Source organism: Cydia strobilella, chromosome Z, assembly GCF_947568885.1.
Source record: "Cydia strobilella chromosome Z, ilCydStro3.1, whole genome shotgun sequence".
NCBI lineage: Eukaryota > Metazoa > Arthropoda > Insecta > Lepidoptera > Tortricidae > Cydia > Cydia strobilella.
Window position 1 is genome coordinate 29176140 of NC_086068.1, and position 21609 is coordinate 29197748.

The window sequence follows — 21609 nt, forward strand, 5'->3', positions numbered from 1 at the left end:
AGACAAATAAAACTGCAAACTATATCAAATATCGTTTATTGTTTTTTTTAAAGGCGTATTGGCAGAATGACATAACGAATCAAAAAGCAAATATTGCTTACAATTTTTTTATGGCTGAATGCCATGGTGATGTGTTTAAAATATATGTGAAATGGAAATTAAAAAAAGAGCCACTTTCCGGCCTAGGCCTGCAACTTTGTATGAAATTTCATTAAAGGCCCATCGTCTAACCGCGCCCGAGACGTGATACTTCCCAGCCTAATATGAAGAACATAATATCAAGATTTCATTGCATGTTTTAGAAAAATAACTAATTGAACCATAAGCTACAGTACCGGCCAATAATATATCACCTTTTGAGTGTTTTTGTATGAGCTTGTATTGAGTAAACAATATAGGTTAGTTTGTAGATTGCATATTTTACTAGTCATTTTATACAAATATATGATGAATATTGCAATGAAATACCGTGAATTACAATAGGATACTCAGCATATTACTAAAAAACCTCTAGTAAAAAAATTACGTTAACAATACATTAAAAAAAACCTCTATGACAAAACCATTACATGAGACTAATTTTTCCCATCGCCCATACAAAGGAGTACTACTAGACAACCTAAAGCAGTGAGGTGGAAGTCACTCACAAATATAAAAAAAAAGTTATACCGTAAAAACATGGAGGTGATATATTATTGGCCGGTACTGTATAAGTCTGAACAACTACAGAATAACATAATAATTTCTTTTTTTAAAGGTCGTTATTGAGTTTTGAGCTGTCCACATTTTAATTTATTCCATTGTGTTACTTAATTTACTCATATATATCGTATTTGGCTAGATCTATGTAGGTATGCATTTAAGTTAGGTAATAAAATTATGACTAATTTTGGTAACAAAACGGAATCAATGGAAATAAGACTAATTAAAATAGGAATTTAACTATGTTCCTTTATTTACAATTCGCCCAAGTACCATTCCAACTATAGAGGAAGTATACTACTCGTAGTTACAATATTCGCGGAGACTAGGTACTTAATGTACTAAATAAAATAGTTGTGTTTGAAACTACGAAATGTGTAATTGAACCGTTTTGGTTACTATTTAGTCAAGTATATTTGCCGATTGGAATGTCGAGTGCCTACTGCCTTGTCATCTTGCAGATAGCACAGCCAGCAGCTTGTCACACAACACACAACGTCACAATAGTTTTCGATTAACCGCTTATCGGTTGTATCTAACATGATTTGTATTATCAACGCGCTAAAGTACACCTTCAGTTTCTAATGCCTTAATCGATGGCCTGAATGTAGGACTTGATTTTTCTGAAACGAAATCTGTCAACTTTCCTTTCTTTAATGTTGCATTACCAAGCGACCTCGGCCCGCGACCTCCACTTTTGCCGTGTGATTCATCTCACCACAAATTGAAACAAATTTGTAGCCATAGTTAAGGATAATGTATATTAAATGTATGTACTTATTAAGGTGTTGCTTATTTCATCGAAGTTAAAATTTTCTATACCTCACCCTTCCACTAAAAAACAAATGTGGAGTTGTTTTCATAATTTGCAATTAAATAAGTTTTAGGGGTCGCTACCGAATTTAGAAAATTTGCGCCCTTCATACAAGATGATTTTTTTTTCTCGTTTTTAGGGCTCCGTAGCCAAATGGCAAAAACGGAACCCTTATGGATTCGACATGTCTGTCTCTGTCTGTCTGTCTGTCCGTCCTTAAAGTGTATTAATGTGCAGTTTAACATACAATAACACCCCTAATTTTTTTAATAGCATATTGTATGCGTGTTTTAGGCGTGCTAAATATTGATTCAGCAGTGCATACTCCTAAAACAGGAATAAAAATTATTTAAAAATATATATTAACTACACCTACTACTTTTCAATAACATATTAATAGCTTCAATATACTTTGACTCACTGTCTCGCTTAAAAAAAACGAAAACAAAAATAAAATACAAGTCATCTTGTATGAAGGGCCTGAATTTTCAAAATTCAGTAGCGACCCCTAAAACGTAATTAAAAATTCAAAAAAAAAACCGCATTTGTTTTTTATTGGAAGAGTACATTAAACGGGTGAGACGTCAAAAATTATAACTTCGACGAAATAACCAACACCCAAGTATGTATGTTAATTATGATACGAGTAATATGTAGGTTTCATTGACTGGTTGTGTTTTGAATTTTACCTAGAATAATTTTTAAGAAAAAAAAAAAGTTTTCTATGTGGGATGCCGGTGAAAGATTATTGTTGATGGTGCACGATTCCATACCTACAATGAAATGATAAAGACAGCATCTGCTTGCCTAATTATGTAGAAAAGGAGGTAAAACTACCCACTTTTCTAGTAGCATTTCGTTTTTGTGAGGATCGCAGTTCTAACCTAACCCAATTTTTTGATAGCAGTTCGGTTCTGTGAGGATCGCAGTTAAAACCTAACCTAACGCACTTTTCTAGTATCATTTCCGGGTCCTGGACCGGGTCCGGGTCTAAGTCCGGGTCCAAGTTCTGGTTCAGGTTCAGGTCCAGGATCATGGCCAGATGGGTCCGGGTCAGCCCCCAGAGCTTTCATTTTACGCACTGACCGCAACACCGTGTTTACCTTTAGATTTTTTTAAGAAAATTCGTACGGTGTTTCCTATTGTGCTCTACCTCGTTTACGAAAAAGCAGTCAAATATTTATAGTATTTTAGTAATAGCGGATGTAGAAAAAAATTATAGCCACGGATAGGAATATCCGGTGACTGCTTAAACCAACATCACCACTATGGATGAGAGGATATAATTTTTTTGAATGTAATAAGCTGATTAAAGTTTTAAAACTATAATTGTACAGTGCATTACATGTGAGGAGAGACAAGCTCAAATAATGTAATGTAATAAGAAAAATAAATGACGAAAAAATCAAATAAACCGTAGGTATTGTGAATCATCGCATTAGTATAGTACATAGAGTGTGATATATCAGTGTGAGATGGAGTGGAGCTATCCTGAAATATTTATCGCGAAGGCGTCAAGTGTGGGAAGATAAGACAAGCCATGTTTGTGCACGGACTAGCGCCTGCCATCACTCACCCAAACTGAGTATTTTCAAGACGCTACAGAAAAATATAACTGCTGACTTGATTAGGTTACTATTGATAATCTTCAATTGTAACGCCATTAATGTGTTAGATATTTATGTATACAATTAAGTACTTATTATACCTACTTTTAAAATTTCATCTTTGTTTGAGAATATATAATTAACACAATAGAAGGATTAGGTACAAACAGCTCCATTGGTATTGGGTTGACAACGCGTTATATTATCTGCCACCCTGTAATCTATATACATAATATAAATTAATTTATAAAACTACTAGAGTGAACGCGTGGTCCATCCGATGCAATTGCAGCTGATGTAAGAACTTACTTTTATTTCACTTCTGAGGTATATTTATTTGTTATTTAAGGTAATATACATATACCTATATGTATTTCAAGTTAAAGGAGCTCCTTGAAAGCAATTAAGAAACAATACGCAAATAAGAATTTAAAAACTGTGACTCATATAGATGAGCTGACGCTGTTTTGTCATGCATTAAACCTACTTCCTCCAGTTTGAAAGTCAGTTAAAATTAGTCTAGAATTAATAAAATCGATTGAAATCTTATTCATAAGCTAGCAACAATATACATATAATTGGTCAAACCAAAATGTCAGTAAATAAGAACCAAAAAAAAACTATACTCATACTTTTCTTTTGGGTGCTAGTACTAGTGTAAGACAAAGATAGTATGACTCTAGATAGTATAGTATAGATAAGTATGAAACGCAATATTTCACCGACAAAATCGCAATTTCCTTGTTTTCCATACATCGAAACGGCACCTAAGCATAACCTAAGCTATTGCTTAGGTTATGGAATCTAAGAGTGCACCATCAACAATAAGTAATCTTTCAATTCTTACGTTACATGGTGACATCACGATGTATGGCCATTTTTAACCGACTTCAAGATTTCAAAAGGAGGAGGTTCTCAATTCGGTTGTATGTTTTTTTTATGTTTGTTACTTCATAACTCCGTCATTTCGGGACCGATTTTGAAAATTCTTTTTTTGATTGTAAGTATATACATACATATTGGTCCCGTTTTTGTCAAAACGCAGTTCTGATGATGGGATCCAGAAGGAATCGAGGGAACTCCTCAAATGTCAAAGGCATACATATAGTGATTTTAGTATTTTCATCAACAAATCAAGTATTCACATTTAAAAATGTGACATTTGATGAAGTGGAACTGCTGATGATGATCAAAACGGAACTCTTCAATGACGCATAGTTCACATTTGGCGATTTGTCCTCTTCGTTATGTTTGTTAAGCAAGTTAAGTAGTTTTCAAGACACATTTTTGTCAAGCTCGAGTTCTGATGATGGGATCCATGAGGAACTGAGGGAACTCCTCATATGTGAAAGGCATACATATAGTGATTTTTGTATTTTCATCAACAAATCCAGCATTTACATTTAAAAAAGTGACATTTGATAAATGGAACTGCTGATGATGATCAGAATGGAACTCTTCAATGACTCACGTTTAGCGATTTGTTCTCTTCGTTATCGACCCAGACCCAAACTTGGACCCGGACTCGGACCCGGACCCGGGTTTGGACATGGACCCCAACTCGGACCCGGACCGAACTCGGACCCGGACTTGAACCCGGACCCCAGACCCCGACTCGGACCCAGACCGAACTCGGGCCCAAACTTGGACCCGGACAGCCGGACATGGACATTGAACCGCGATTCTCACAAACAGAACTATCAGAAAAGTAGGTTAAGTTAGGTTAGGTTAGAACTGCGACCATAGAAACGAAAAGCTACTAGAAAAGTGGGTGGTTTTACCTCCTTTTGTACATAATTAGGCAAAAGATGCTGTCTTTTTCATTTCATTGTCTGGAATCTAAGAGTGCACCATCAACAATAAGTAATCTTTCAATTCTTTCAACGGCATCCCCCATTGAAGTCGTTTTTTTTTTCTTAAAAATTATATTAGAAGCGTTTCGTCAGTAAAGTGCGGGTGCCAGACTGACCATTATTTGTGACTTGTATTGCTTTAAGACAGTGAGTCCCATACAGACATTTTGATCCTCAAAACAAACCTGATCGACTGACACCATTAATAAAAAATTGTCTAATACCCTATTACGAGTAGAGATCATTAACAGAGGTTGTGTTCTAGCAATTTTTTTTATGGAGGTGCAAATAACCTTTGAAAGTAGTTTCAATCAACATCTCATATTCTGGTTGGTCTACCTATAGATTATTTAACTTGCACTTTTGTACTACGATAGGACTGCGTCGTCCGTCCAGTAGCGCCTTCATTGGGGGAATTGTGTTTTCTACTAAACCAATTAATTTATGTATAAATCAATATAACTATATTGTTGTCCTACTGATTCCCCAACTTTTAGTCGCTGTCACATAGTTTTATATTTGCTTATTTTTTGGTCTTGTGACCACCATTTGCCATTTAGTTATGCCTATACCCCGGCCACATACTCGACGAGTGGCATGGGAAGTAGCGAGGGAAGTAGACAGAAACGTAGTGTGGCCGCGCTGCGCTACTCGTCACGTCGCCTGTCATGCTCCTCGTCATGCCCACCGCTCCCTTATACCCCGGCCACATACTCGACGAGTGGCATGGGAAGTAGACAGAAACATAGTGTGGCCGCGCTACGCTACTCGTCACGCTGCCTGTCATGCTCCTCGTCATGCCCAACGCTCTCTTATACCCCGGCCACATATTCGACGAGTGGCATGGGAAGTAGACAGAAACGTGGTGTGACCGCGCTGCGCTACTCGTCACGCCGCCTGTCATGATCCTCGTCATGCCCACCGCTCCCTTATACCCCGGCCACATACTCGACGAGTGGCATGGGAAGTAGCGAGGGAAGTAGACAGAAACTTAGTGTCGCCTCGCTGCGCTACTCGTCACGCCGCCTGGCATGCTCCTCGTCATGCCCACCGCTCCCTTATACCCCGGCCACATACACGACGTGTGGAATGGGAAGTAGCGAGGGAAGTAGACAGAAACGTAGTGTGGCCACGCTGCGCTACTCGTCACGTCGCCTGTCATGCTCCTCGTCATGCCCACCGCTCCCTTATACCCCGGCCACATACTCGACGAGTGGCATGGGAAGTAGACAGAAACATAGTGTGGCCGCGCTACGCTACTCGTCACGCTGCCTGTCATGCTCCTCGTCATGCCTACCGCTCCCTCATACCCCAGCCACATATTCGACGAGTGGCATGGGAAGTAGCAAGGGAAGTAGACAGAAACGTGGTGTGACCGCGCTGCGCTACTCGTCACGCCGCCTGTCATGATCCTCGTCATGCCCACCGCTCTCTCATACCCCGGAAACATACACGACGAGTGGAATGGGAAGTAGCGAGGGATGTAGACAGAAACGTAGTGTGGCTGCGCTGCGCTACTCGTCACGCCGCCTGGCATGCTCCTCGTCATGCCCACCGCTCCCTTATACCCCGGCCACATACACGACGAGTGGCATGGGAAGTAGCGAGGGAAGTAGACAGAAACGTAGTGTGGCCGCGCTGCGCTACTCGTCACGCCGCCTGGAATGCTCCTCGTCATGCCCACCGCTCCTTATACCCCGGCCACATACACGACGAGTGGAATGGGAAGTAGCAAGGTAAGTAGACAGAAACGTAGTGTGTATGAAATACATGTTTCACGTCAAGAGACTGTTAAGCAAACAATCTTAAAACTAGTTCTATATACAGAATACATAACTAGAGTTAGACCAAGCTAAGTTGGCAGCGATTTTGATAGCCCAGACTGTGCAAGTGTTATTCTAATGTCATAATTTCATAGAAGTTTGACGTTTAATAAAATAACACTTTCACAGTCTGGCCTATTAAAATCGCTGCCAACTTAGCTTGGTCTAACTTTAGCCAATAAGTGAATGCCATTAAAAAATATGTCGAAACATAACAAACATACCTAAATACATACATAAGGTAACCATAAATGAATTCGGCATTCCCGATTTATACGAAAACGATACCAAACTTAGCGTAGAAGCTTAAATGATGAAGACAGATACCTGTCAAGATAAAGTTCGGTTTAAAGTTGAGAGCTGAATTAACATATTTACTTAAGTCAAAGGTCTAGGTGGCTCCATTTCTTAAATCCATCCTTGGGTCCTAAGGAGAAATCCTGCTAAAGGATAGCTTTGATTAATGAAATAAAACTTTGAAAACGGCCGACCTTTCGAATCCTTTACAGCGTTCGTGGTCAACGGGTGACTGAAGAAAAACTAAAATGTGCAATTAAAATGTAAAAAAAATAAATAAAAGAAAAACAAAATAAAAACCAAAAAGTAAGTAAAAACTGTAATAATTTTAATTCTTTTTTAAAAAAGGGAACCGCCTTCAAAAAACCAACCCACTGAAAAGCACAAAATAATTTTTTTATAAACCCCACCAACCCCTATCCTTGTCCAGTCCCTATCCCGTCGTAAAGCAAATTTCTGCCAAAAAGTAATTAATAGGTAATAATTCAGACAATAATAGTAATAATTAATTAATAAGCAAATTTATAACCATCCGGGTAATGACTTAGGTTTTGTAGGCGGTGCCAAACCAAAAAAAGACATGTAGTTCTTGCACTACTAACTACTTCATGTATTTTTTTTCTATTTGGCAGCAAATAATGTTTTTGTTGGTGTACAAATTTGTACTCTAGGTTCTCGAAAAGGAGCAAGAATTAAACACCGAGTTCTTAAAGAAACTGACGTATGTTTATTCTAGCCAAATATCTCCACACAATCTTCAAAAAAGTACAAAACAGGTTGACACCTTAGGCAACTACGTTGAACTAGCGTTCGCTAGTTTGACGGAGGTAACAGCGCCATCTACCGGGACATTGGGTAAACCAGTTCCGATATGCGTTTCGTACATGCCGCCCACCAAAGACAACATGACCTTCATCATGACCGCCCACCGTGAAGTGTCTGAATTATTAGTTTGAATGTATACAAAGCTACCTTTGAAAAACTGAAAAAGAAACTGGTGGGGGATGATTTCTTATACTAATGACATAATGATCTTAAAAAAATACACTAAAATTAAAAACTAATTAGCTACCGGCAGGACACAAAGTTTAGACGTTGGTCGCTTTATCAAAGTATTCTTACACTTGATAGTTACCACTCTGGTCAGTTGATCTGAGCCAGGGTGTTTCTGCATGATTCTGCCGAAAAGCCACTTAGACGGAGGGAGATCATCCTCCTTCACCAAAACAACGTCCCCAACGTTAGGTTCGGGAACTTGATGTGCCCACTTGTACCGCTGTAAATAATGGGTTAAGTATTCGTTAGACCAACGACGCCAAAAGTTTTGTAGCATACGCTGGGTCAGTTGCCATCGCTTAAGGGTGCTAATATTCGAGCATTCATAGTTCCTTTCTGGAACCGTAACTAGAGGTTCTCCTATCAGAAAGTGACCCGGAGTTAAAGGGTTTGGCTCATTTGGGTCATTGGGTACAACTGAGATAGGCCGTGAATTCAAGCAGGCCTCGATCTGGCTGAGTAGAGTCGCCATTTCCTCAAACGTAAGTGTCGACTCTCCAATAACCCTTTTGATGTGGTATTTGGTAGACTTAATACCTGCTTCCCATAATCCACCGAAGTTCGGGCTCCTAGGAGGAATTAAGTGCCACGTGGTACCATTTAAAGCCAGACCTTCCGCTACTTCTTGGATTATAGCTGACTTCTGTGCATTAAAAAGGTCCTTTAATTCTTTAGCAACTCCAACGAAGTTTGTGCCGTTGTCGCTGTAGATTTCTAAGCAGCGGCCGCGTCTGGATGTGAATCTCTTGAAAGCCTCAAGAAATCCACGAGAGGTAAGTTCACTCACTACCTCTAGGTGTATGGCTTTGGTAACCATACAGATAAACAAGCACACATACCCCTTGTATGAGTGATGTCCTCGGCCTTTTGAAGTTCTTAAATTGATAGGTCCGGCATAATCAACTCCGCTGCGGATAAACGCTCTACCTGGAGTAACTCTAGCCGGCGGTAAGGCTCCCATCAAATGCGTTTGGATCTTGGCTTTGTGACGAATGCAGCGCACACATTTGTGAATGTGCTGTTTCACTAAGTCCTTCGCTCGTACTATCCAGTAAGCTGACTTTAAGTAGTTCAGCATAGCTCGCTGGTCGCCATGAAGAGTACGTTCATGGGCATCTGCCACAATCAGTTTGGTCAGATGCGAGTCGTAGGGCAAGATAATAGGATGTTTTGCTATTTCTAAGTCCGAAGCGTTCTCCAATCGGCCGCCCACTCGCAAAATACCGTTTTCAAGAAACGGCGTTAAAGAACGAATCTTGGACGTTTTTGAACTAATAAACCCGCTTTTGTTGATTTCCTCAATTTCGTTCTTGAACTCAGCGCTTTGACACGTTTTAATGCAGGTCATGGTTGCTTCATCCAACTCCCACTTTTGCAAATAACGTATGTTGACTGGGCTGTTCGGTGCGCTATCCCGCTTTCTAAAAAAACGTCGGCAATAGGCAACAACACGTATGAGTCTGTTTAAGGATGAGTATCTGTTCCAGAACGCTTCTTCTACTATTCCTACGTGGACTCCTGCCGACTGTTCAAGATTCGTCTCGTTGTTTTTAGGCTAAGCATAATGAATGGTCTTGTCGTGTAAAAGTTTAGGGCCAAACTTCCACAGGTCGTGTTCTTTTAACTCTGCTGGTTGCATACCACGTGAAGCACAATCTGCCGGATTTTCTTTTGTGCGGATGTGAGACCATTGCGCAGAATCCATGGTGTTTAATATCTCAGATACCCTGTTAGCTACGAAGGTTTTCCAGCTGCTTGGGTGCTTGTTGAGCCACGCAAGAACTACTGTGGAATCCGTCCTCGCTTTTATGTTTGGTTTGGGGATTTCCATGACTTCTGCAACTTCGGCCAGCAACTTAGTCACAAGTACAGCCCCACAAAGCTCTAATCTGGGAATGCTGACTTGTTTGACCGGTGATACTCTCGTTTTGGCTGTCACTAAAGCTACATGTATGTTCCCAGTTGAGTCAACTACTCGAAGATAAACGACAGCAGCGTAAGCGGCGTTGGATGCGTCGCAAAAACCGTGTAATTCATGCAGTGTATCATCCGCGTGCGTGTGAAGCCATCTTGGAATCCTGAAGTCTATAAGGTGAGCTAGCTGTTCACGGTAAGTTAACCAGTCCTGTAATATGTCAGATGGTGGTTCCTCATCCCATCCGATCCCTGCCAACCATAGACGCTGGATAAACATTTTTGCTGCAATGACACACGGTGCTAACCATCCCAATGGGTCGAACAAACGTGAAACATCAGAAATTATTTTTCAGGTGGCGATAGCGGCGGCAGTTTCACCGAGTACTGAAATTCATCGTCATCCCGGTTCCAGGTAAGTCCGAGTATTTTAGTTATATTATCTGTCTTTATTTCCAGATTGCTTTTTTCTTCTTTGTTTCCTAGGTTCTCTCCTTCTCTTCTATTGATCTGCTTTGACAACTCTTTTTTGTTGCTAGCCCATTTCTGTAGCACGAACCTTCCCTCATTCAATAAGCCTTTCATTTCACGGTACAGTTGTAGACCTTCTTCTTCTGTCTGGCATCCGGTCATCAAATCGTCCATGTAGAACTCTTGATGGACTCGTGGTGCAGCTATAGGATACTGCTCTCTGTGGTCGCAGGCTACCTGATTGAGTGCCTTTACTGCCAAGTAGGGCGCTGAAGCAGTTCCGAAAGTGACGGTCAGCAACTTGTAATCCTTGATTTCATCTTCAGCATTTTCGCGCCACACTATGCGCTGAAAGTCGGTGTCCTCGTTGGCTACTCTTACCATCCTGTACATTTTTACTATATCCGCCACTAGACAAACGGGGTACCGCCTCCAACGCATAATGAGGTGACGAAGTTCTGGCTGCAAGGTAGGTCCTGTCATAAGCTGATCATTCAATGATATCCCCTCATCATATTTACAGGAAGCGTCAAACACGACTCTGACCTTCGTGGTGCTTTTATCCTCGCGGGCCACGGCATGGTGAGGTAAGTAGATTGCTTCTCTCTTTTTATGATCAGGTTCTGTCACAAGTATCATATGGCCTAGTTGCTCATACTCCTGTATTACTTCCGTATATCTAGCCTTGAGAGTTTTGTCTTTTTCCAATTTCCTCTCCAAACTACGTAATCTTTTAACTGCAATCTCCCTTGAATTTCCCTTGCAGGTATGATCGTCGCGAAACGGCAATTTTACGACATATCTGCCCTCTTGTGTTCTCACTGTTGTAGATGCGAAGAGATCTTCGCACCTTTGTTCTTCTTTGGTTAATAGTTTCGAGTGAACGTTTGGTTCTGCTTCTATTTCCCAGAATCTTTTTAACTGATCATCTTCATTCACCTGCGTATGTAGCACCGTCACAGTGTCATGTACACTCGTTGAACCGTCTGTGCCAGACAAAATCCACCCGAGAGTGGTACACTGTAATAGAGGAAACCCCATTGGACCTTTGAGTACTCCATCTGTAATTATCTTGCAGTAGACTTCGCCTCCGAGTAGTACATCGATTTTATTGGGTGTATTATACGTCGGATCAGCTAACGTAAGCTGTTTCTGTTTCAGCCATTCTGGAAATGTCACTTGTTTACCAGGAAGGTAATTGGTGACTTTGTTTAATACGTATGTCTTAACTACAATATTAAATGTTGGATCTGCGAGCGATTGAATCTTTAAGTCTACTGCGTATTTAGGCACAGCAGAAGTCGGCTCGCCTCCTAACCCCGTAATTGAACTTTTGATGGGAACTTTCTTTAACCCCAAGGCTTGTACCACAGCTTCAGTGACAAATGAAGACTGTGCGCCTGGATCTATGAATGCACGAATCACCTGATACTCGCCTGTTTTGGACTCAGCCTTTACGAGGGCTGTGGCTAATAACACTTCATCTTGCACTATCCCTGTCGCAAAACAGTTGACTATCGGTGTGGACTCATTTTGTGTGTTCTCTGTCGCGATATGTGTGGCTTCCCCAGACCCAGTTTCAGCTGCCTGAACTACGCTCTCCGGATTGGCAGTTGAAGTGGATACATCCTTAGGGTGAAGCAAGGAGTGATGCCTTCTCTTACAAATTCTACAACTAGTGGCTTTTTGGCAAAATCTTACATTGTGGTTACCACCTAGACAATTATAACAGATGTTATTTTTGGTGACAAAGTCATGTCTTTTGGCATAATCCTCACCCGCAAACTTTTTGCAGAAACAAAGCTTGTGAGGCTCGGTACAAAATTCACACGCGAGTGAAGCTGCGGTTGCGACATGGAGTACATTTGGTTTGTTGTGACTACTATTACTACTATTGGACGACTTCCCGTAAGCACTTGGGGTCTTATTGGCGCTTCTCGGTTCGAGAAATTCTAGTGCTCTGTATCGACTTGTTAAAAACTCTTTAAATTGGCTAAACGTAGGTAAGGCGTCTGAAGCCGAGTTAGTCGCCACGTTAAGTTCCCAGTGCCTGCGCGATTCGGGGTCTAACTTTAACGACAGAAGATAAATAACAATGATATCCCACGTAGACACGTCAATACCTAGGTTTGACAGTGCACTTAAACAATCGGTCGACGTATCCATTAGATCCTTAAGAAAACCTGGGGACTCAGTCGTTGCACTCTTTTGACTTAACAATTGTTTAAGTATACAATGCGATAAATATTTTTTATTATTGTATCGTTGCTCTAATTGATTCCAGCACCTAGCGTAATTTGTGTCTGAAACGGGTATGTTGCGAAGCAACTGCTCAGCTTCCCCGGTTAGGTAACTTTTTAAATACTGCAACTTCTGAACACTGTCTAGCGAGTCATTGTTATGTATCATGGAAACAAATAAATCTCTGAACGTCGTCCACTCCTGATACTTCCCCGAGAAACTAGGAATACATAACTTTGGAAGTTTAACTACATTTGATCTAAATGAAGAGTTAGCCTCATCATTGCTCCTTGACTGATTACCCGAAGCAATAGTATACTTATCTAAACCATCTTTTAATTCACATCTATAATTGGTATACTCTTCTTCGGTTTTGTCATAAGTATCACCCGTAATATACGACTTAGCCTTTAAAACGGCATGATCGCATGTTCGCAATAAATCCTTGTGACCCGCTCTAAACTCAGACCAAAGCTGTTCTAACCCCTCTAATCGACTCTCCAAATAATTTTTGGTTATGCGCTCCATAGGCGATTTTTTAAAATTAACTCTTGCCTTACAGATACGACTGCATAAGTCGTCCTGATAGTTCAGTAAAGCGTCCATTATGTAAACAAAATAGCTACTTGCAATTTAAAGATAATCTGTGGTAACACCGAATGCACTTAGAATGAGTTATAATACAAACTCCTAAAATTTTACAAGTGTTTGAAACTTTGTCACACTTAGGCCAAATCCGGCATAGGTTCCCCGTTCCAACAGGATTTCGCTTAAAAATCTAAGTTAATACTAGCTACAAATTATTCTATGTTAATATCCTATACAATCTCTTAGGCAATTATTCTAAGTTGAAAGTCCATATAAATCGATGCTGAAATTTTCTAAGTCCATTTACACAAACCGATTCTTCAAAGTAAACGTGCTCTTGCAAATAAAGTTCAAATTCCGCAATACATTCACTAATTTGTTCGTTGTTTATAAAGTTGAAACTCGCGTGTAATATAAATTTAAAAGTACTCACGATTTTGCACTTCTCACTCACTCCATTGATACGTGACATCACACTTCGTTGAACTCTGCAAATCCCTGATGGCGCTACTTGCTCGTTTCCTGTATCTGCTCCTTTGGATGATTCCAGCTACTCGTCGCTAGATGGCGACACTTGCGCCTTTCAATGCTCCAAACAGGAAACCGCCAGCTATCCAACGCTAGATGGCGTTGGCAACCTCAGTTAGCTGCAACCCTTTCCCGGCCTTTGAAGCAGCGAACCACTGCTAAGCACGGGACGCGAAGTGTAGTCCGCACCGTCTCCCAAAAACGCCACTCCAATTTGGCTTCAAAAAGGCTATCCGGTTCGAAGGACCATGTACAAATTTGTACTCTAGGTTCTCGAAAAGGAGCAAGAATTAAACACCGAGTTCTTAAAGAAACTGACGTATGTTTATTCTAGCCAAATATCTCCACACAATCTTCAAAAAAGTACAAAACAGGTTGACACCTTAGGCAACTACGTTGAACTAGCGTTCGCTAGTTTGACGGAGGTAACAGCGCCATCTACCGGGACATTGGGTAAACCAGTTCCGATATGCGTTTCGTACAGTTGGTTCTTTTTTTGTGCGGTTCCCTTTTTTTTTTAAAGAACGACATTAAGTTATTACAGTTTTTACTCAGTTTTTGGTTTTTATTTTGTTTTTTCTTTCAATTCTTTTTTTACTTTTTAATAGTTGTTTTTTTTTATTAAATTTTTTTTTTACTTTTTAGTTATGGTTGTTTTTTTTATCATCTTTTTTTATTTATTTATTTTATTTTACCATTTAGTGATTAATTTTAAATTTTTAGATTTTGGGCTAAAATATTAGTATGTTTACTGTTAGGTTCTCTATTTTGTTTTTTTTTTTCGTTTATTCAGAAGTCAAACAGTCATATAAGCATATCAAAAATGTAATACAAAAGATGTACCGCAACAAAAGAAAAATATAACAAAAGAGACTTAAGAGATTATTTTAACCGAAATAAATAAAATTTTAGCTAATGAATTACTTAATCTATATAAGAATATTAGATTAAGAACTGCTGTCTGTACTTAGGTACTAAAACAACTTACGTTTAACAATATTTTTTAGAGTAGCTAACGAATTTTGAAAACAATCTATTTCGGATAGATGTTTATTATACTCAGTAACTAGGAACTCGTCTGAAAAAGGTATGCCTCGAATAGTTCTTGACAGAAAAACTAATATGAAACAGCGATCGAGGGCGTAAGGGGTAAGGGGTGATGCGGACAACTGAAAGTTACTAATCTTAAGAGATTAGAACAATTAATAATATTTTTCAGAATTTTAAACAAAAACATAACGTCTAAGTATATCCTACGGTTAAACCTTTTTAACCAAAGGTACACCAAAATGTTTGGCCGCCAATGTAGAATTTACAAAATAAGTACCTGTTCTATAACTTAACGACTTTAAGAAAATATTTTGAATTCTCTCCAATCGGTCAATGTGGACTTGGTATTGTGGCGTCCAAATGACACTCCCGAATTCGAGGATACTCCTAACTAAAGAATAAAATAATAATTTATAAGTATTTGGCCGTTTGAAGGGCTGCCCGACACGAAAATCATTCCTAACCTTTTATACGCACGCTTAGATAAATTATCAACATGTTCATTATAGTTTAGTTGCCAGTCCATAGTGACACCTAAGTCCTTAATGGAAGATACTCGTGCTATGTTAATGTTACTACCAGATAATTTAAAATTATAAATTAGCGGATTGTGTTTCCAATTAAAACTAATAACAAAACATTTTTCTGTATTTAAAAACAAATGATTATTAGAGCAATATAGGACGAAATTATCTACATCTTGTTGCAATAACAGGCAATCCGCTTCCGAAGATACAGCTTTATAAATCTTTGTGTCATCGGCATATATAAGGTGTGGCTATGTTGCACCAAACCGGAATTCCACTAGGTACAGCCAGGGTTCAGCATCAGCTCAGCTCTATTTATACTAATACCTTCTCCAGAATGTAACAAACACTTTTCTGAAAACCGCATCAAAATCGGTTCAGCCAAACGCGAAATAATGGCGAACAAACATACATACATACAAAAATACGGGTCAAACTGAGAACCTATTTTTTTTAAGGCGGTTGAAAATACCTACATACAAAAATAATGAACCATAATATAAACTAGAAACTTTAAGGCTGGTTGTACATGCAAAATCGGATGTCTTTGATTCCTGAAACGCCGTATTTCATCTGGTACAACGGCTACTAAGTGGGTTTGTATTGTACTAAGTAAAACCAATTTCAAGACATTATTTTGAGAGATGACGGATGCTACCTACTAGAAATTTAATGTTCGAAGGGAATAAATAGCAAAGCACGAACCACATATCGACAGTAGGTACGCAATTAGAACGATGATCGATGTCTCAAGTAAGCCTTTAATTGATAAGATAATGGCCTGAGCGCATTACCAAGTTTGTTATCAGCATTTTTTATTGTTAAGATCCATAATCATAAAATGATTAATATTGGATACCTGCTTAAGTCTTACCTTTAACAAAAAATTCTCCAATAAATAGGGAACATAGTGATGTTTTAAAACTTACCTTTATTATTCTTAGAACAATGAGTTAAAAATCCTGTATTGTAAGAGGTGAGGTCACATAGCATCTTCTTTCTAACTAGGGCCACTTGTAGAGTCTAGATGTGTATCTACTTAGAACGGTGACGAGGAAGGCTAGTACGAGTATTATATTAAAGACGTAGTATTATACAAGTACCTACATGTTAAGCTAATTAATTGCTTAACACGTAGATACTCGTATAAACTTTGTAGTGGTTTTAACCAAAAGCAACGATAATTTGATTGCATTCCCTATTTATATGATTTATATCAAATTACAGTCGCTTTTGGTTAAAACCACTGCAAAGCTAATAATACGAGTACCTACATGTTAAGCTAATTAATTGCTTAACACGTTGGTACTCGTATAAACTTTGCAGTGGTTTAACCAAAAGCGACGATAATTTGATTTACTTAAATAAAAGGTTAGCTCATAAACGAAATGAAATCGGATGAATCTGGGGGCACGGCAGTGCCCCCGCCAAGTCGAGCAAAACAATGAGGCACGGCCATACCATCCTTTTCTCGAAGCCATTCAGGCCATTTTCGACGTCCTGTAATTTTGTGCTGGCTAAAGCTAGAGTCCTGAATTTTCAGTGACATATAGGGCATGATATAGCTTACATATATTCCCAAGAACATTCAATTTGAACTTGTAGTTTAAGAATTATTGCATGTCAAAGTTCCTTAGTTTTGTCACTGACACACTCACTCACGATCATCATAATTCTAAGGTACTTTTAGCAGACCCACAAGCTCCAAATTTGAAACGTAATTAGTTTTTAGCGTATTAAGCCAATAAAAACTAAAAATACTGCAATATCAATCACGTTTTAAAGTTTTAATAACTGCACAAGTAAGTTTGTAATCCTATATAAACATATGAGATAACAAAGTTACGTTTGCAGTTCCTAAAATTAGTATGTTAATTAGTATAGGTACACTACGTTGTACGATGTGAGTATGAATGAAGATGTGTATAATTATGATATGTGTGTGTATGTACATAGTATGAGTATGGTATGGGTATGAGTACACGAAAAGAAGGACTGCCTACAAGCAAGAGATGAGGTCCCATCAAAAACATTACATGTAAAAAGATGCAAATCTCGCAACCCAGTTCTTCTACTACAAAAAAGTTTTGAGATGTAATGTGATACCAAGTCGGTTATTTTAGTCAGTGCCTGGGGGTGTTAAAACCGTAACAATATTAGATACTTACCTTTATTTTTTTAATACTTATAATGACTTGGCAATCGCACGGCTACATAATACGGCTAGATATGAACTTTGGTATGTATGTTAATTAAAGGTCTCTTTTTCATGTCCACACTATTTGACATTTGGGGACCTCGAGGAGTCGCAGCCATCTTGGAAAATGTGTACCACCCTGGAGAAATTTGCGTTTTACTCTAAATATACGTTCTCTATGAAAATATGGTGTAAGGCAACATTAAAGCTTATTAAATTCTACACAAAAGTCCTAGATATCTTTGCAGAAAAAATACATCTTGTTGTAGAAAATAATAGCTGAATCCAGATTTAGCGCTACCCTTTCAGGGGATATTCTTTTAATAGGAAACTTGTAGGAATATGAATTCCACTTTTGTCTATACATTTGTACACGTTATACCCCAATATCAACATTTTACTCGACTGCGACTTAAACAGAAAGTAGGTTTATGGGTTTAAATACTGATAATCAGTACACCCTGTAGCTCTAGGAGCGTGTTCTCGAGTAATATAGGGAATACAATCTCGAACCAAGATTGGTGATTAGAGATCTCGCGCGAGAATTCTGAACTGTCACGACTTTCGAGATCGAGATTAATCTCGACGAGGTTGAAAGTTTACAAAGTAAAAAAGAAATCGTCAATTCAGTATAATTATACTACCTTCCCAGTAGCGCGAACGTACTTGCGAGTAGCGCGAATGTCAATTAGGACACCTATTTGAGTTCAATGTTTGAGTATTCCGTTCGCACGAAGAAAAATTGGCACGAACTTGGGATAGTTGTATTAGGACGACCCCTTAGGCAGGCGTCCGGTTTTATATCCCGACCCCAAGTAAATGGAAAAAAGGAAGAATAAGAAGCCCAGTATGTAAGCCATCGCTTTCACCCAATAGCCTTCTTCATTTTTCTCGATTTTTCTCAAATATAGCCAAGGAAACTCGCTTTCACGTAAAAACCGCATCGAAATCGGACCACCCGTTAGAGAGCTATGATGCCACAGACAGAGGCAGACATTGGCATCAAACATATTATAACACCCCTCTTTTTGCGTCGGGGGTTAAAAATGGCATGTAAAGTTAGTAGGTTTGTGAGCAGCACGGACGGAGTTCGGACGGCTCCTACCTCTACCTTAGATAATTGTGCCATTTTCAACCAAAAGGGTACTTATTGTCGCTTGTCAGTAAGGCGCTATTTCCATATAGCTTTAATTAAAAATCAACCTTATTAACAAGCGACGATGTGGTACCTTTTGGTTGAAAACGTCACAATTAGTGATACCTACGATTGGTAAATCCAGCATCATTTCATTTATTACATTTTACATTTTCAGTACACAAAATAACGAAAGGTTTAACTAACCTTTCTGACTACGTGCTGAAAAACGTTACGACGTGAGGCGGGCGCGCTCAGCCAATCACGCGCACGCACACTCCGCCGCGGGGCGCGCGCCGGCGCCCGCACCCTGCGCGTCTCTCCCCTGCGACATCCTCAACTCGGAAAGCTTCGCACACCTGGAAAACTGACACAGCGCCTGAGACCAGAGCATCGCCCGCGCCGCGCCTACTCCTCGACTATCTCTCGGATTTGACGATTTTGTGAAGTGATAGTGGTATCATAAAAATGCTACATTAGATTCAGTTGCACCAAAGATAAATTAACATAATTAAACATTGTTACTTAGATTCAGGTATGTACACGCTACCGTAGTTTTTATTTTTATAAGTGAAAAAACAAAAAACTATTATAACTGTATGTGCCGTCGATCGTTGCCGGTCTAATTTAACTGTATAAAGTTATGATGAGAGCAAAAACATTTATCAATTTATAGAAAACCAATAAACAATAATGGGCATCTTATAAGTAGATAGATAAGTAATATGGACCTTAATAAGCAGTTTCATACACGCCTTCATTTAATTGAATAAAAATAACGTGGATAATACAAAAAAAAAACATTATTAGGTACTTAATTGATTTTAGTCCTTTAAATTGGAAATGTGTGAACTAACAATGTGTGTATAATTAAATTATATAATATAAGGCGGGGACTTAATAGAATGTTTCTTGGACCGAAATGTCTATTATAAATCCGCATTTACATACAATCATTACAAAGAAGTTTATCTGGTTTGGCGTAAGGTTACCGTTGTAAATGCTCGAGTACAAACCTATACCCACATGTAGCGAAACCACCGTGCTTATGCTTCTGCCGTATAGCGAATGTATCCATGCTGTAGCGATGTTGCCGTTTGCGAATTGTCCTATGGTTGGAGGTTTTGGAATAAAGAACATACGTCCTAAATAACGATTTTACCAAATTAGAAGAAAAGAGATTGCTTATCTTGGCGGAACTTGGACATCATGCAAAAATGTCCGACACAGTTATGGCGTAAATCACTCATCATATTCGATTTCGTGCTAATCTGATGTGGGTCTACCTTATTTTGAGCCATGGATTTGTAATGATTGTTTGAAATCATAGTATCCTAAGCCAGAGCAGGTAGGCACCTATATAGTAAAATGTTATGTATGACGGGCACACTTAATATGGAGTAGGACCAGTATTTTTAAACTAACGCAAGCCAAATTGACTGCCTAAATTTGATTATTAACACGCTTTTATTATATGTATAGGTCGACCTGTATGTAATTATGTAATGGAACTAAGGTAACTAATTTAACCATCTTCCAAGGATCGTAGCGTCATGAAAATTGTCAGCTGTATGTAGTTTTGATGACAATACAATACTATGGTACTGTCGTACTGATCTGACGATGGAGCCGAAAGATATGAACCGGAACTTCATGGTGGAACATCGTATCATAGCTGTGTTTGGATTTGTTAGAAAAGTCTTGTAATGAACTTTGACCACGATTAGGTTTCAAGGTCTGATGATGAAGCCGGAAGATGGGCACTGGCATTCCATGATGGAATATCGTTGGATGGAGTATAGCTGGTTTTTACGTGCATTTATAAAAGCGTGTTTTTCTAGTGTTTTTTAAACTATTAATTTATTTTATTGTAAAAACTGCAGTAGCACTGCCTAGGTACAATAACGATACAAACTTTTTAATACAGTTGCTCAAAAGGTGCTACTTTACGTAGCTGTTTAGCGTGCGGAAAGTTGGTTATCGCGAACTAGTGCTTTTACTTTTCCAATTTTTTTTAAATTTATTCTTGTTCCAATTCATGACTACTTATTAATGAGTTAAATATTAGTTTCCTTTAAACGTCGTAATCAACATAAAAACCTACTGTTAATGTAAGAATACGAAAAATATACATATTTCATATATTATTACTTATCTCTTCATCATTATAACACGTCTATCTTTTTATATTGAATATTGAAAAACCGTTCTTAATAAGTTGTCTGAATGGAACGGAACGCCTGTCAAAGAAGAGGCGTTTTTTCTTTCTGCTTTAAGTTTCCAAAGGCAACATTCGATATTGTTTTTATAAATGTACGATACACAAATAATCGTAATTAACGATATTTGGGTAATAATAGTACAATGTTTTATATTTACAAACGTCTGTCTTATAGAACATGCATTTAAAAAAAAACTTTCATTGAAGTGGGTTCAATAATAATAACACCCAGCTAAAAAAACACCTCTTCATAATGTCAAAGTCAATGATGTCACATAATTAATAATATAAAAGTTTCTAATTCCTTACTTGTTGTTTTTCTTATTTTTTCGCAACTGTATTAAAAAACGTCGTTCGATACACGCGCGGAAATGTCATTCTTCACTTGTCCCGAGTCTTGCCACTCGTGCTCGTCTCTGCGGCTCGTGGCAAGATATCTCGGTACTCATGAAGTAATGACATACTTTCCGCACTAGCATCGAAATGTACTATTTAGTGTTGTTCAAGATAAAAACTAGATGTAGAAACAGTCATTTATTTACGCATATTTTAGGAAACTGCAGTAATTTTAAAATTATTTCTTAA

At 38.7% G+C, this 21609-nt stretch overlaps 3 protein-coding genes across 3 annotated transcripts in view; 1 reads left to right on the forward strand and 2 right to left on the reverse strand.

The window, feature by feature from the left end:
- Positions 1 to 8156: 8156 nt before the first annotated feature.
- LOC134753726 (uncharacterized) lies at positions 8157 to 9500 on the reverse strand. The gene has a single exon (XM_063689665.1). It carries the CDS (start codon positions 9498 to 9500, stop codon positions 8157 to 8159), a length of 1344 nt encoding a protein of 447 aa, XP_063545735.1.
- A 911-nt stretch (positions 9501 to 10411) lies between these two features.
- Positions 10412 to 19137, reverse strand: LOC134753727 (uncharacterized). Its single transcript, XM_063689666.1, has 3 exons — positions 19080 to 19137; positions 11963 to 12252; positions 10412 to 11557 (listed from the first exon to the last, which is right to left on the reverse strand). The coding sequence occupies exons 1-3, from the start codon at positions 19135 to 19137 to the stop codon at positions 10412 to 10414; spliced, it is 1494 nt and encodes a 497-aa protein (XP_063545736.1).
- Positions 18996 to 21609, forward strand: part of LOC134754259 (transcription factor GATA-6-like) — a 38884-nt gene continuing 36270 nt past the window's right edge. Inside the window, exon 1 of the mRNA XM_063690465.1 lies at positions 18996 to 19338. The gene's annotated coding sequence lies outside the window, so the exon portion shown is untranslated. The remainder of the gene's footprint in view (positions 19339 to 21609) is intronic.